The sequence below is a fragment of the Carlito syrichta genome, unplaced genomic scaffold, assembly GCF_000164805.1.
Source record: "Carlito syrichta isolate Samal-C Ts95f unplaced genomic scaffold, Tarsius_syrichta-2.0.1 Scaffold301942, whole genome shotgun sequence".
Classification (NCBI taxonomy): Eukaryota; Metazoa; Chordata; class Mammalia; order Primates; family Tarsiidae; genus Carlito; species Carlito syrichta.
The window spans coordinates 74,051-86,975 of record NW_007246038.1 but is presented as its reverse complement, the minus strand read 5'-3'; the positions used below and the strand labels follow the sequence as shown (position 1 = coordinate 86,975).

Here is a 12,925-nt window from a genome sequence, read left to right as displayed (position 1 = left end):
GAAGCCTGAAAAACCTTAGTCTTGGTCAGTGGTGCTCAGGCTTGAGTGGGCGGCAGCATCAGGTGGAGGGTTTATAAAAACAGACCACTGAGCCCACCCCTGGGGCCTCTGATTCTGTAGTGCTAGGGACTTGCATTTCTATCAAGTTCCCAGGTGATGCTGCTGCTGCTATATCTGAGGCTACACTGCAGAAACCACTGGTCTACCAATGAATATTAGCAAAGGTTTAATGCTAGGAGGGAGCAAAACATCTATGGGGACCACAGTGTGGTGGTGGCACTGAGGATAGATGTGCTGTGGGCTAGATTTAGATGAAAACCCCAGTTCTGGGTCAGATTCTGAGGATCTGGGGCCAGTGGTAAAATACATACTAGGCTTGTCATCTATTCAATAAATGATTAGTGCCCACTGCACTCCAGATAGCAGGGATGCAGCAGTGCCCTTGTGGGGCTTACTACAGGCTACACCAGCAGTTCGAAACTAGGGTTTCCCAGGAGACATTAGTAATACCTAGAGACAGTTTTGCTTGTCACAAAGTTACTTGTCACAAAATTGTATGTGGGGGTGTGTATGTTACTGGTATCTAGTGGGTAGGTCAGGATGCTGCTAAACATCCTACAATGCGCACAGGACAGCCCCCACAACAGAGAATAATCCAACCCAAATGTCAATACTGCCAAGGTGAAGAATACCTGGCCTACATTTACAATCAGAAAGGGGGAAACACAATGTGTCCATCACCATGTCTATCAACGCCAATCCAATGCCTTCCTTTACAAAGAAGCTGAGACTACAACCCTAAAGCATCCCAAACAACCATCCTTGGTCTTGGACATTGCTGGGAATTTCACTTTTAAATGATTTCATATGTTTTTTTGTTTTTTTGTTTTTTTTGTAGGTAGTTTTCGTATGACAGAGTCAATTTCCTGGGTTATACCTGGAAGAACTCAAATCATTCTATGAAAAGGATACCTGCACACGTATTTTTGTTGCAGCTCTATTCACAATAGCAAAAACGTGGAACCAACCATGTTGCTCATCAAAGCTGGACTGGATAAAAAAATGAGGTACATATACACAATGGAATATTGTGCAGCCATAAAGAAGGACAAACATATGGACTTTGCAATAACTTGGATAGATTTGGAGTTGATCATACTCAGTGATCTATCACAGAAACAAAGAACAGAGTGCTATATGTTCTCACTCATAAGTGGACCTTGAACAACTAAAATACTATAGAAAAGGGATTGGCAGTGGTGGGAAACTGTCAGGGGAGGAGGAGTTAGAATGGCAGTAGAGGGAAACTGCTAAGGGAGGGAGGGTCATACCGCATCAACAAGGGTACCTGCATAATCAACGTTTGTATACCTAACCCTAAATTGTATCCCACATCTTTATAATAATTTTAAAAATAGAAAAAAATAAAATGATTTCATATGTATTAATTATGACACAGCTTACTCTCTCTTTTAAAAAGAGAAATAATTTTTTAAAAAGAAGAAATGACAACTCAGTGAGACTTTGTCTCTACAATATATCATAAAATTAGCCAGGCATGGTAGGGCGCCCCTGTAGTTCTGGCTACTTGAAAGGCTGAGGTGGAAGGATTGCCTGAGCCTAGCAAGTTGAAGTTGGGGTGGCTGTGAGTGTGCCACAGCACTCCAGCCTGGGCGATGGAGTGAGACTCTGACTCAAAAAATATATATATTAAAAAAAAATAAAAAGAAGAAATGAAAATCTGACAAGGAAAGCCCTTCTGTTCTCTACTACAGAGGCCAGATCACTGCTCCTCTCAGTGGTACTTTCTTCTGCTCAGATGAGAAGAAGCTCCTCAGAGTCTTTCAGAAAAAAGGAAATCTACCCTTCTGTCCAAGAGAACTAGATCTTAAGCAACATGGGTAGGCTGGGCATCCTTACAGGAAGGCCCCCACATTCTGAACCCAGACACTAAAGTCTGTGTTGGGTTAATGAATGGTGTTTCCTAGGAAGAAGGACCTCTGGGACATCAAGCATGAAGGTTTAGTACATGTCAGGTGTGGGAGACAAGGAAGGGGTGGCTGGAAGACATGTTTCAGACTGGAAGTACCCAAATGGGAGGATGCATGAGCAAAAACGCACAGCTTTGGGAAAGCAGGATCAAAGTGTTTCCAGGAGTATATTACAAGGCTGAGAAAACCCATGAGAGAGTTGACCCTCTTTTCTCCTATTTAAACATGTGGTGAGAAAGTAAAAAATGAACTGGACTGATAACGTAACAATCTGCCCAGCCATTCATCAGGCTGGGGTAATAGACACAGATAAGGCTGGCTGCATCATGATCAAAAAACAGTGCTTCTCCCAAGCATATGCTGCAGTTATGAAAGCGTCCTTAACAACCCCCTTCTCTGAGTGATACTACTTTCTAAGTCCCTGAAAAAGTGATTTTAGAGGACACACTATCAGAAACTTTATTTTAAAAAGTATATCAGTACGAATGAAACATTCCACTCTTGCCTGAAGGCACTAAGTCACTGTGACCCAGAGAAGAAGCCTCAATTCCCTGCACAAGAGCAGTGCTTCACATAAGGGGTTTCTGAACACAGCATTGCACACCTATCTTCACTTGGTAGCTGCCAAAGAAACAGGACCTGTTCACCTCACAGTCCAGACCTGATGTTGACCCCTTGCCACACAGCCCTGCTTTGCTTTGAGCCCATCAAAGCATAGCTTCATTTAAGCTTTAGTAAATCCCACACCTCATGAGGACTAAACTCCGACCTTTTTCTCTTGCCCCAATTCCTAACTAAGGGGTTTGGGGACTCATGCCCTACAAACCATAAAGCCTCATCAAAGGTTTTTATTAACTCTGTATAATGTGACTTGGTTCCCAACCTGACTCTGGCATAACATCATATGACAGATAAATAAGAAAATAAAAAATATTTTATGATCCTGTAAAATCATCTCTTGGAGAAATTTGCATCTATATAGAATATCCTTCCCCGAAATTCCCAGAGGAACCAGACATTTGCTACCTGTTATTTCTAAGGACTGCCACCTACATGTCAAGAACCTCAGTTTCCTCAACATCCCCTTACCTCAACTCATCATTTCCTTTACTGATCTCAAAATTGTTTAGACAGAGCTCAACTCTCACTACCAACTGTCAATCAGAAAATCTTTGAATCCACCTATGACTTGCAAGCCTTCCAACCTTGGAGATGTATCACCTTCTTGGGTCAACCAATGTGACTCTCACATATATTGATTTATGTTTTGGCTGAAACTTCTATCACCCTAAAAATGTATAAAGCCAAACTATAATTCAACGATTTGGGGCACACGTTCTCAGGACCTCTTGGGACTATGCCATGGGCCCAGATCACTCACATTTGGCTCAGAATAAACCTTTTAAAAGATTTTAGTTTGGCATATTTCATCAACACTCAAAATCTGTAACTGTTTCTTTTTTTCTTGTGTTTCATGTGACATCCATAGGTCTCTCTGATAGTAATGAACCAATTAACCTGACCATGTCAGACTACAGATTTGTTCCTGGTGGTCTTAGGCTGATTGGGGTAGAGTAGTAGCTAGAGAGGATAAAGGGTCTGGCAAGTCCCTAAGGAACACTGGCAACTGCTGCTAAACACCCAAACCTCAAAACAAGCTTGAGAGTCTTACCTGAACAAATGTGTCCTTTCCTTACAGTAAATGGAACAGTTTCCCTAGCAGAGAACTCTATAAGCAAGTGTTTAGAACATGTTTTTGAGGACTGTTTCTTATCATTGTGTTTAAAGTATCATTATGTGTGGTTTCCATATACACGTTTAAAAGCTAACTCTAAGCATGCTTCTGTAGAGATGCATTATGTGATGTTTTCATACAGTGAATAGCACTATTTTCCAAGCAGAAAAAAACTTTGTAAGAAAGTGCTTAGGACATACTTTTGATGAATGTTTCTACCAATGTGTTGAAGGTCTCATTGTGAAGGGTTTACATATACACATATTAAAGTCAAATCTAAGCATGCTTTTTTAGAGATGCATTATGTGTTGTTTTTCTGACAGTGAATGAAACTGTTTCCCATGCAGAGAACTCTGTAAGCAGGTGCTTGGAACCTACTTTTGAAAGATGTTTCTTACTATTGTGTTTAAGGTCTCATTGTGAGGGGTTTACATATACATGTATATGTACACTTGGCAAAGGAGATGCATAACTGATAGCTTTGAAAAGACTCTATCTAATTTAGAGTCTGATGAATCATTTATAATTCTCCATTTGCTCAACCACCACTTATTATGTGCCCACTAAGTCTATGGCCCTTTTCTAGGCTGTATGGCAGGGATAGTAAGTAGAAGATACAGCCTCAACCTACAGGGACCAACAATCTAATGACAGTAACAAGGCCCCACATGTCACCATCATAGAGGACAACTCCTAAGAAGCAGGTCAATGAATAGAGTGATTATAAAGGTGGTACAGGTGCCTAGTTATGAAGTGAGGTGAGGTTCAGCAGGGAAAACACCCTTTGATCTGCAGGCATTGTTTAACCAGAAGCCTGATTTGTCTTTGTACAAATTTTAATAAATAATTTTTTCCCTTACCCACCTGTTCAATTGGTCTTCTGAATCTGTAAGACCAAACTATTTGTTCAGAAAGATGTTTAATAGTCCTTTCTTTGGGCTATTTTTCTATCCCACAGAGACCACAAATCTGCATCAATTGTAATGAGAACAACTCCAGATGTGGTGAGCTAGAGGAACCTCAGGGCACTTCATTATGAATATTTAGACACTTTTCCTCTTGTTACAAAAATTACGCCAATCTGTTCTCCAGCACGAGTTTCTGATGAATTTCAATATCACAAAAACTTTTTATTGGGGGGGATAATGTTAGTTGATTAAATAAATCCTGATCAGCTTTGTTTTACTTTCACTCAGAAAATACCAACTCACATGAACATTTTTTGAATTATCACAACTATTAATCCTGATGTGAGCTTGTATTTTAGCATCTAAGGAGACAGCTGTGCAAGAAGGAACTGCTCTCTTCTATATTGCTGGGCAATTTTCGTCATAGGTATGTCGTCTGACCAGAAGGAAGAAGGAAGGAAGCCACTCAGATCCCACACTCAGGGTCATTTCTGATACGTAGTTGGTTAGCACTCTGTGGCTTGCCACCTAAACATAGGTGTAACATCAAAATCCAGAAGCAGGAAAATGGTCCAAATTGAGAGGGCTTTTTAGGGGGCTGAGATGCCACTAAATGGAAATTGTGGGAGAACAATGACCTCAGAATTTGCTCTTGACAGTGAAAGCCAGAGAGACTGTGTGTGGGTGAGATTAAACTGCAGAAATTCTTGTCCTGGAGTCTATGAAAAATGTGTTAATAAACATCCCTCAAAGTTCACTGACAGTGATAATTCCCCTTCCTAACGTGCTACCCATTTACAGGCATCTTAACATCTATACCCAATGACACATTCTCATAGTCCCACCAAATTGTTCATATTTTCTTTTTGTCTCTCCATGTGGCTGCTTAATTCTTTGAATGCAGAAATCTTCCCCCTCTGAGTTGTAAAGCTTTTAGAACTGAATCAGAGGATGAAAATGCTAGGAGAAACCTCAGGGACTTTCTGTAGTACAATTCTCTGACTTAACAGACAATGCAGACAACGAAGAGGAAAGTCAGAGAAATAAAATTACTTGCTCAAGGTCACACGGTTAGCAAATAACAGAGCTGGTCTTAGATTATGTGATTCCTGACTCTTGGCCAAAGCACACCACCCAGCCTCTGCAAAACCACTCTTTATTAGTAACCCATCCCCCATACCATAATGCTTCTTGAGAGCCAGGTATAAGGATACAGTTAATAGATACTTATAAGACTGAACGAGGCTTGGGCTAAAGCCAGAATTCTCCCACATGCTTAAGGGAGCTGAGCATTTGTAACTGTGTTCATTTCTAGGCCCAGAAAGCCCATCTTAGGCACCAGAATTACTCTAAAATGACACTGTCCAATATGATCTGTACCGGGCACTTGTGGCTATTAAGCACTCAAAATGTGGCACCTCCAAATTGAAATATGCCTGGGATTGTGGAGACTTCACATGAAGAAAAGAATGAAAGTATCTATTTAATAATTTCATATCAATTTCATGCTGAAATGATAGTATTTGGATATACTGAGTTACATAAAATACATTAAAATTAAGTCCAACTGTTTTTCTTTTTTTAATGTGGCTACTAGAAAATTTAGAATTACATATGTGACTCACATGATATTTCTATTCACTAACAATGTTCTAAAACACAGCATACCCCTTTTATCCAGTAACCTAGTCTTCGAAAAAAAATTGACTCTCCTGCCCACAGATATTCAGAGGTCTCTAGAGGTTTTCAAGAAGATGTGTTCAGGATGCCAGCAGGAAGTTAAGGGTTGGTAGCATCGGTTGGTTGAGTAGGTAGCCCTCTCTGACCTGAAGGCCTGTGAATCCCTAAAGTGCTTAAGTTGCCATTCTCTAGAATCTTCCTGCCACCTAAACTATGCAAAGTGCTAAGGTTATGCATGGATAAACCCTAGCCCTGCACATGGATGAGACACATAGGGCAGGAAAGAACCATATTCTGTAAAGGGACCAAGAAAAAAAACAACGGAGAGTTCTGAATCTAACTTGTGCCCACCCTAATGGAGATTGAATGAAACATAATTGTGTGCATTTTTTCTGATGTGTCTGAAAAAGCTATCAAGATTATGAAAGCATTTTTTAAAAGTACGCCAATTATTGCAAAGTCTTTAACTGCTTTCAAACATACAATGGATAACTAAGGAAGGAAACTCACTCTTTGTCCTGCTGTCCATTTCTGTTTTTGATGAATCTGGAGTTGCTGTAGTTGGAGGTAACTTCTTCCCAATAGTCTGAGGGAGAAAACAGATGATTTTACTTATCAGGGTGTTTGTCTCTATTAAGCATAGGATCAAGATCAAAATGGCAAAATGCTCAAAACTGACTATAAACCCACGCCCTTACGTTTGTGTGCTGCTCTGTACATTGGGTGCCAGTTTAGTAGGCCTGACCATCAGTGACAAACACGTGGGGAAACTAGGTAAAAAACAAAAAAAGCTTTTTTCATTCAGGCACTCAGTACCTCTTATTCTCTTTCTTTCTTGATGCTCTTATTAAAAGCCTGACTGTCTGTAGCAGAGAAAACAGATATAGTTCCCCTCATTGGATGAGCTGACTTAGTCTACGGAGGCACAGTACCTGGCCCAACAGAGGTGCCCAAAAGTAACTGCACAGTGAAAGAATGGAAGTAGGAGAGAACAAATCAAAGGAAAAGATAAAGGAATGGAGGACCCAGAGGACAGGAAGGATGGGCAGGTAGAAATCAGGGTGTCCAAGGCAACTGTACCTTACTGTGCTTTCATCTAGCCAACTAGAACTCCACCTGACTCCCAGGGAATGAGACCCACTCACATCCTCTAGGACGGATCTACCTGCCCCCAAAGGCAAAAATAAGTCTGTGAGTAGCTCCCTTCTCTCCAGTCTTTTAACCTTCCAGGGCTTTAACAAACTCTAATGACCAAGACACTAGGCTTTTATTGACTAGTTTCTAAAAAGAAAGATTATGAGTTTGTTTGAGGTCATTCCCTTTCTTTCATTCGCAGTTAATTCTATTATCATTCGTTATTTCTGAACCATCCACAAAGAAGACTGGATATTGTCTCCGCCTAAAGATGTTTCTGAAAACACAGGCAACTCAGCAGCTCAAAGACAAAAATGAACTAACAGACTCAATGGTTCCAAAGGTGAGGTCTGTTCCCACTCTTCCCCTTTGCTACCACACTTGTGATAATGATTAATGCCTGAGGAAAATGTCTGTTGATACCAAGGAAACAGCTGTCACAACCAAGTAGCTGGGTAAATCAACCTTCCCAACAATGGAGGGCTTCACCAGTGAGAATTTCAGCCACTGGGAAAACCAAACATCTCTGCCCCCTGAACACATGAAGAGGAATGAACTGCATAATTCAAAAGCTGGCATGGTGGAATTTTTCTTCAAATAAAACTGATTTACCACAGTTTTTAATTTGAAAAAGTTCTTCATGCTTCAAACGTTGAACCTAACATTAAATATGAATAAATCACAGAAAGAGGATAAGATAAATCAAATCCTCAGCTCTTCATGAATTTTTAAAAATATTTGTGACAGAAAGCCTTTACATTTTACACGGTGACATTTTTATTTAGTGCTGCAGGGCTTTCTACATTGGATAAAAAATGAAACCCAAAATAATATGCCACCCCTCAACTGCTGCTAAGTACTCAAACTAATAATATTTTATGATTTCAAGAGAACATCAGGGAAGAAAAAGCTGGATGTTATTCTGGCATGAGGTCAAGTATGATGAAAAACTGTTCTTAGAATTATCTTGAAAAATCAGGTACGGGCAATAAAAATGGAAGCCCTCAAAGCGTAATTTCATTCACATTCCTGTTCACACTTCCAACAGCATCCCTGCCAATCTCTTTGTTGTTCCCTTTTGGGAACTGGAATAAAACATCACTACTGTTGGGAAGAATCATCACAGATTAGGAAGAAGAAAACAAAAATGACCAGTGCTTCAGTTACTATTGAACAAGGAAATCAGGAAATGCGATAGTAAACATTATTCCCACTCCTGACTTTGTTTGCTTTCCTGAAAAAAAAAAATGAGACATGCAATTGTTTGGGCTTTAAACCAGATGCCTTCCTTTAAAGAAACTTTCACAGGTTGCACATTCTTACAATTTCCCCTTCTTTGGTAACAAAAGAAAGTACTGCCCATCATGTCTGATGTCCTGGTTTGCCAGAACATTCAAGCTAACACATTAAGAAAGGCCACCAGTTAAATACACTTACTTTGGCACAAAAAGAAACACAAAAAAACAAAGCTTACTCTGTTTTGTTTTGTTTTTTTCCCTCGATATTTCAGAAAATACAGCATACTGGCCTCTGTGTGGATCCCAGTAACAGGAGTGACGGTGAAGCTGATATTATACTCATCTTCTGGAGGTGCTGGACCTTAAATCCTCCCTTCTACTTTATGATTTATTATTGAAAGTCTAGAATATGCCAAGTTTCTCCCCTCTCAGCCTGGTACTGCAGGTGTTCCAGAAATGGATATTGTTCCAGTGTTTCTGTCTTCTCTAGGATCTAGACCTAGAGAAGTGTGGTCCCTGCACCAGCAGCACCTGAGAACTTGTTAGTAAGGCAAATTCCCAAGGCCCGCCCCAGACTTTCTCAATCAGAAACTCTGGGGATGGTGCCCAGCAGTCTCTGTTGGAACACACCCTCTGGGTTTCTCATACCCGCTCAAGTTTCAGAACTACTGACCTAGATGTAGGAGGGATTCCATTAGTATTAATTAAATGCCTTTTCTAGGATGAAAAACTCAGGTGCCTAGTCTCATACCTAGATAAATTATAAAACATCTTTTTCATTCTTCTTCCTCTCTTCTCTCTCTCTCTCTCCTTTTCCACCAAATGCCTTCCACTCCACTCCACTCTATTCTCACTGGCATGAGAACTTGTCATTGCTACTAAACAACTCAGTTCAGAGTGGAACTTGAGTTCAGTACAGCAGATATATAATATCATTGAGGAAAAAATGGAAGGATCTCACAAATGGCTGTGAGATCCTTCACCAAAGGAAAACTGAAAAGGTGGGTGAGAAGAAGGGAGGACGGAGAGAAGAAAGGAGGAAAGGAAAGGAGTGGGGAAGAAAAGGAAGGAAGGGTGGTTTTGAATAAAACCTGGAAGGCTATGTGGACAGCCAAGCAGGGACATTATCATGACAGTACTAACCTTCAGAGAGAGAGCCAAACCTAAGCTGCTCCTTCACAGGGTTTCCCTTTACTGGCATGTTAAGTGAGGTGTTTCTTCATTGTAGCAGACTGTCTCACACACCAAAGGACATTTAGCAACTCTTGCTCCTACCCACTCAAAGTCTGTCATGCCCCACAGTCATTCCATCCACTTCAAACACCCAACACCTTTCCAAACACTCACAGTCAAGAACCTCTAGCCCTTGCTCTTCTTCTAGATCCAAAAACAAAGACAAAGGGTGTTATTATTTCCTGTCAGCATGCCAGCTTCCTCTATCTCTGAAAACATCTTTGATCCGTCGGGCTTAAAATGAACAGAATCCTAAATTTCAATGGGCATGCCTCAAAAAAGCAATATCTAACTCCAGTACACAGATAGGTCATGGGTAAAGGTCAGCTATGATGCAGGACTAGATGGACAGAACAATCAGGGAATACCATCTGTACATCTCTCCTTCACATAACAGGCAGCCAACAAGGATGTTAGGCTTGCAGTGGCTGTGGAAGAGGATACAGGATCTCCATTTGTGGCTTCCTCTGTAGAGTACCAAGTTCTCACCCACCCCCCACCCCACCGGTTGCCATAAGGAAGATGGCTTAACCAAGAAAAGCACAAGCCATGCACTCAGGGGCTGTGTTGACATGCTCAAGACACAGCCTGTCCACCTCCTAAGAGATCCACAAAGAGGCCCGTTTTACTGTATGCCCTTGGATGGAACAGACTCTTAGTTTTCACTCCCTAACTTGGCCCATCATTTCCTCCTCCCTTCTGTGACATGGCTGAAGACTTCCTAGTTCATATATCCACATCAGTCCAGGATGCTTGCCCTCCAACTCAGAAGCCATTGCCTGGTCTGGGAATGAATGTACAGATGAATGGATCTAAGGAGATAAAGGCTCTACAGACTATCACTATGGACCTAATTCTATGCACAGTAATCACCAGGCTGGTGTCAACTTTTGTTTATCTTACCACATTCCAACATCCATTTTAAAATCTAAGTTTAAAAAGGAAATAATTCAGAAAATTCATACCTTTAAACATTTAACATAAGTTATCTCCCTTTAGCTCTCCTGCCAAAGGTACTAAATAAACTTTTTGGGATTTTTGTGTAAGATGGGAGTATCATATATACTCCTAACTCTACAAGATCCAGTAATACAGCATCAGGACAGATAACCACCATATGAGTTCAGTTAGTGGAGGACTGCACATTTCCTTTCCTGTGCCAAAATGAAGAAACGAATGCTTACAGGAAAGACAATCACTGGATTGGAGTCCAGGGGAAGCCAGTTCCCAAATGACTCATGTATCTTTCTCCTTGTGACCGAGATCCTGTTCAAATCAAGAGTATAAGATCACTCCTCCTACTTTATTCTAATTCAGATGCAAACTCCTTTGGGTGTTAAAAAGAAGGTTCTAATTATAGGACAATGTTAAAGAGAAGAAAGTTTAAGTTCTATCTCTGAAAGTCGCCCCTCCAAGAAAACCACACACAGCTCCTGTATCACAAAGGCAGCCAGGTTCAGTGGGGAAGGGGGGGAGAGAGAGCACTCCCTGCATTCTAGCAGCTGGTGAAGGTCCCCTGTCCAAAGGCCAGACTTTATGGAAGGTATTCCAGAAAAGGATGATGGTCTGAGAAGCTACCCATAGACAGACTCAAGTACTCACATAGAGCCAAATGCAAGAGATGACTTTTCAAACAGCTGGTAAAGCAGGATAGAGATGGCTCTTTGATGGTATTCCTTTTACAACACTAGTATCTGACAGTACTCCTTACCCTTCTGTTCAGTACATATTTATTACATCCCCACTCAACGTGAAGCAGGAAGGCAGACAAAAGGGCAGGAAGAAGTTGAACATCACCACAAACACTGAAATAGCAATTGTAGAGTTGGCTCTCCAGAATGGTGTGTTGAGAGGGGTCCAACCATTCAACACAGTTATCCCAAATCCTGCCCAGGATACAGAGAGCTATATGATACAGAACACAGTAACAGGGGGAGCAAGACAGTATATGTACAAAGGAGGACTCCCCCCAAAAATGGAATTATTATTTGGAGGGCGGGTCCCTTGTAGAACTGACTTTCCCAGCTAGATAAGTGTTCTAGGAACCCATCGACATCAATGGACCAGCTAGAGTTGTTGTGAGTGGCTGTGTTTGGTTTCAGTGAATTTTGGGGGGGAGATTCTTTAAACACATTTGCCCATTTCATGATGGGTGATTTATGAGTGCACCTATCCACACCGTGCTTAGTGTTCAGCAGTTTTTGATAAAAAACAGCATGACCCCTGTGTCCCACTCTCCCTCTTCACCTGATCTCATCTTGAGCGATTTTTTGTTTGTTTGTTTCTCTGGATGAAAAAATTCCTCAAAAGGAAATGTTTTGCTGACGTGGAAGAGATGAAACAAAAAACTGCAGAAGCACTAAAAGGCATCAAAACTGGTAAGTTCAAAAACTGTTTTGAGCAGTGCAAAAAGCATCGCAATGGGAGTATTACATCAAACAGAGAGTACTTTGAAGGTGACTGAAGTTTAAACATGTCAGAATAAATACACAATTTTTAATAAATAAATTCCAGGGTTTTTGGGTACCCCTTATGTGCAACCCTATCTATAACTTTTTCAGTCTTCACTTACAACCATAACTCAGATCCCCAAACTGCTATTAAAACTCACTGTAAATTTTTTATGTTTATTTTTACATGCTCCCTTCATGAACACCTATGACTGGTAGCATTATGAAAAGTCTTCTTGGCTCTCAGTGGGGAATGGTAGGAACAGAGCAGAAGCCCCAGGAGCCAGCTCATGTCAGAGCCAGAAAAGCACTAGCACAAAGAAGTATCCTTACAACGGAGAGCCTTGTGCACTTCCCCTGAAAGGCTTTCTGCTTGCTAGGAAATTTACATTAGCAACTGTCAACTTGCCCACATTTGGTAGATCCAGCTTAAGTTACTTGATATCAGTAGAAGATATGCCAGAGCAAAATACAACTCAAAAGTCTAACAATAAAATGCAGCAGCCGGGCTCGGTGGCTCAGCCTGTAATCCCGCGCCTTTGGGAGGCTGAGGTGA

At 41.0% G+C, this 12,925-nt stretch overlaps 1 protein-coding gene across 2 annotated transcripts in view; it reads right to left on the bottom strand.

Annotated features, from left to right (window-relative positions):
* Positions 1 to 12,925, bottom strand: part of SH3KBP1 (SH3 domain containing kinase binding protein 1) — a 188,282-nt gene that overhangs the window by 120,639 nt on the left and 54,718 nt on the right. For both annotated transcript variants that reach the window (XM_021711223.1, XM_021711224.1), the window contains one exon: positions 6,825 to 6,900. In XM_021711223.1, the coding sequence (XP_021566898.1) occupies positions 6,825 to 6,900 (76 nt within the window). The remainder of the gene's footprint in view (positions 1 to 6,824; positions 6,901 to 12,925) is intronic.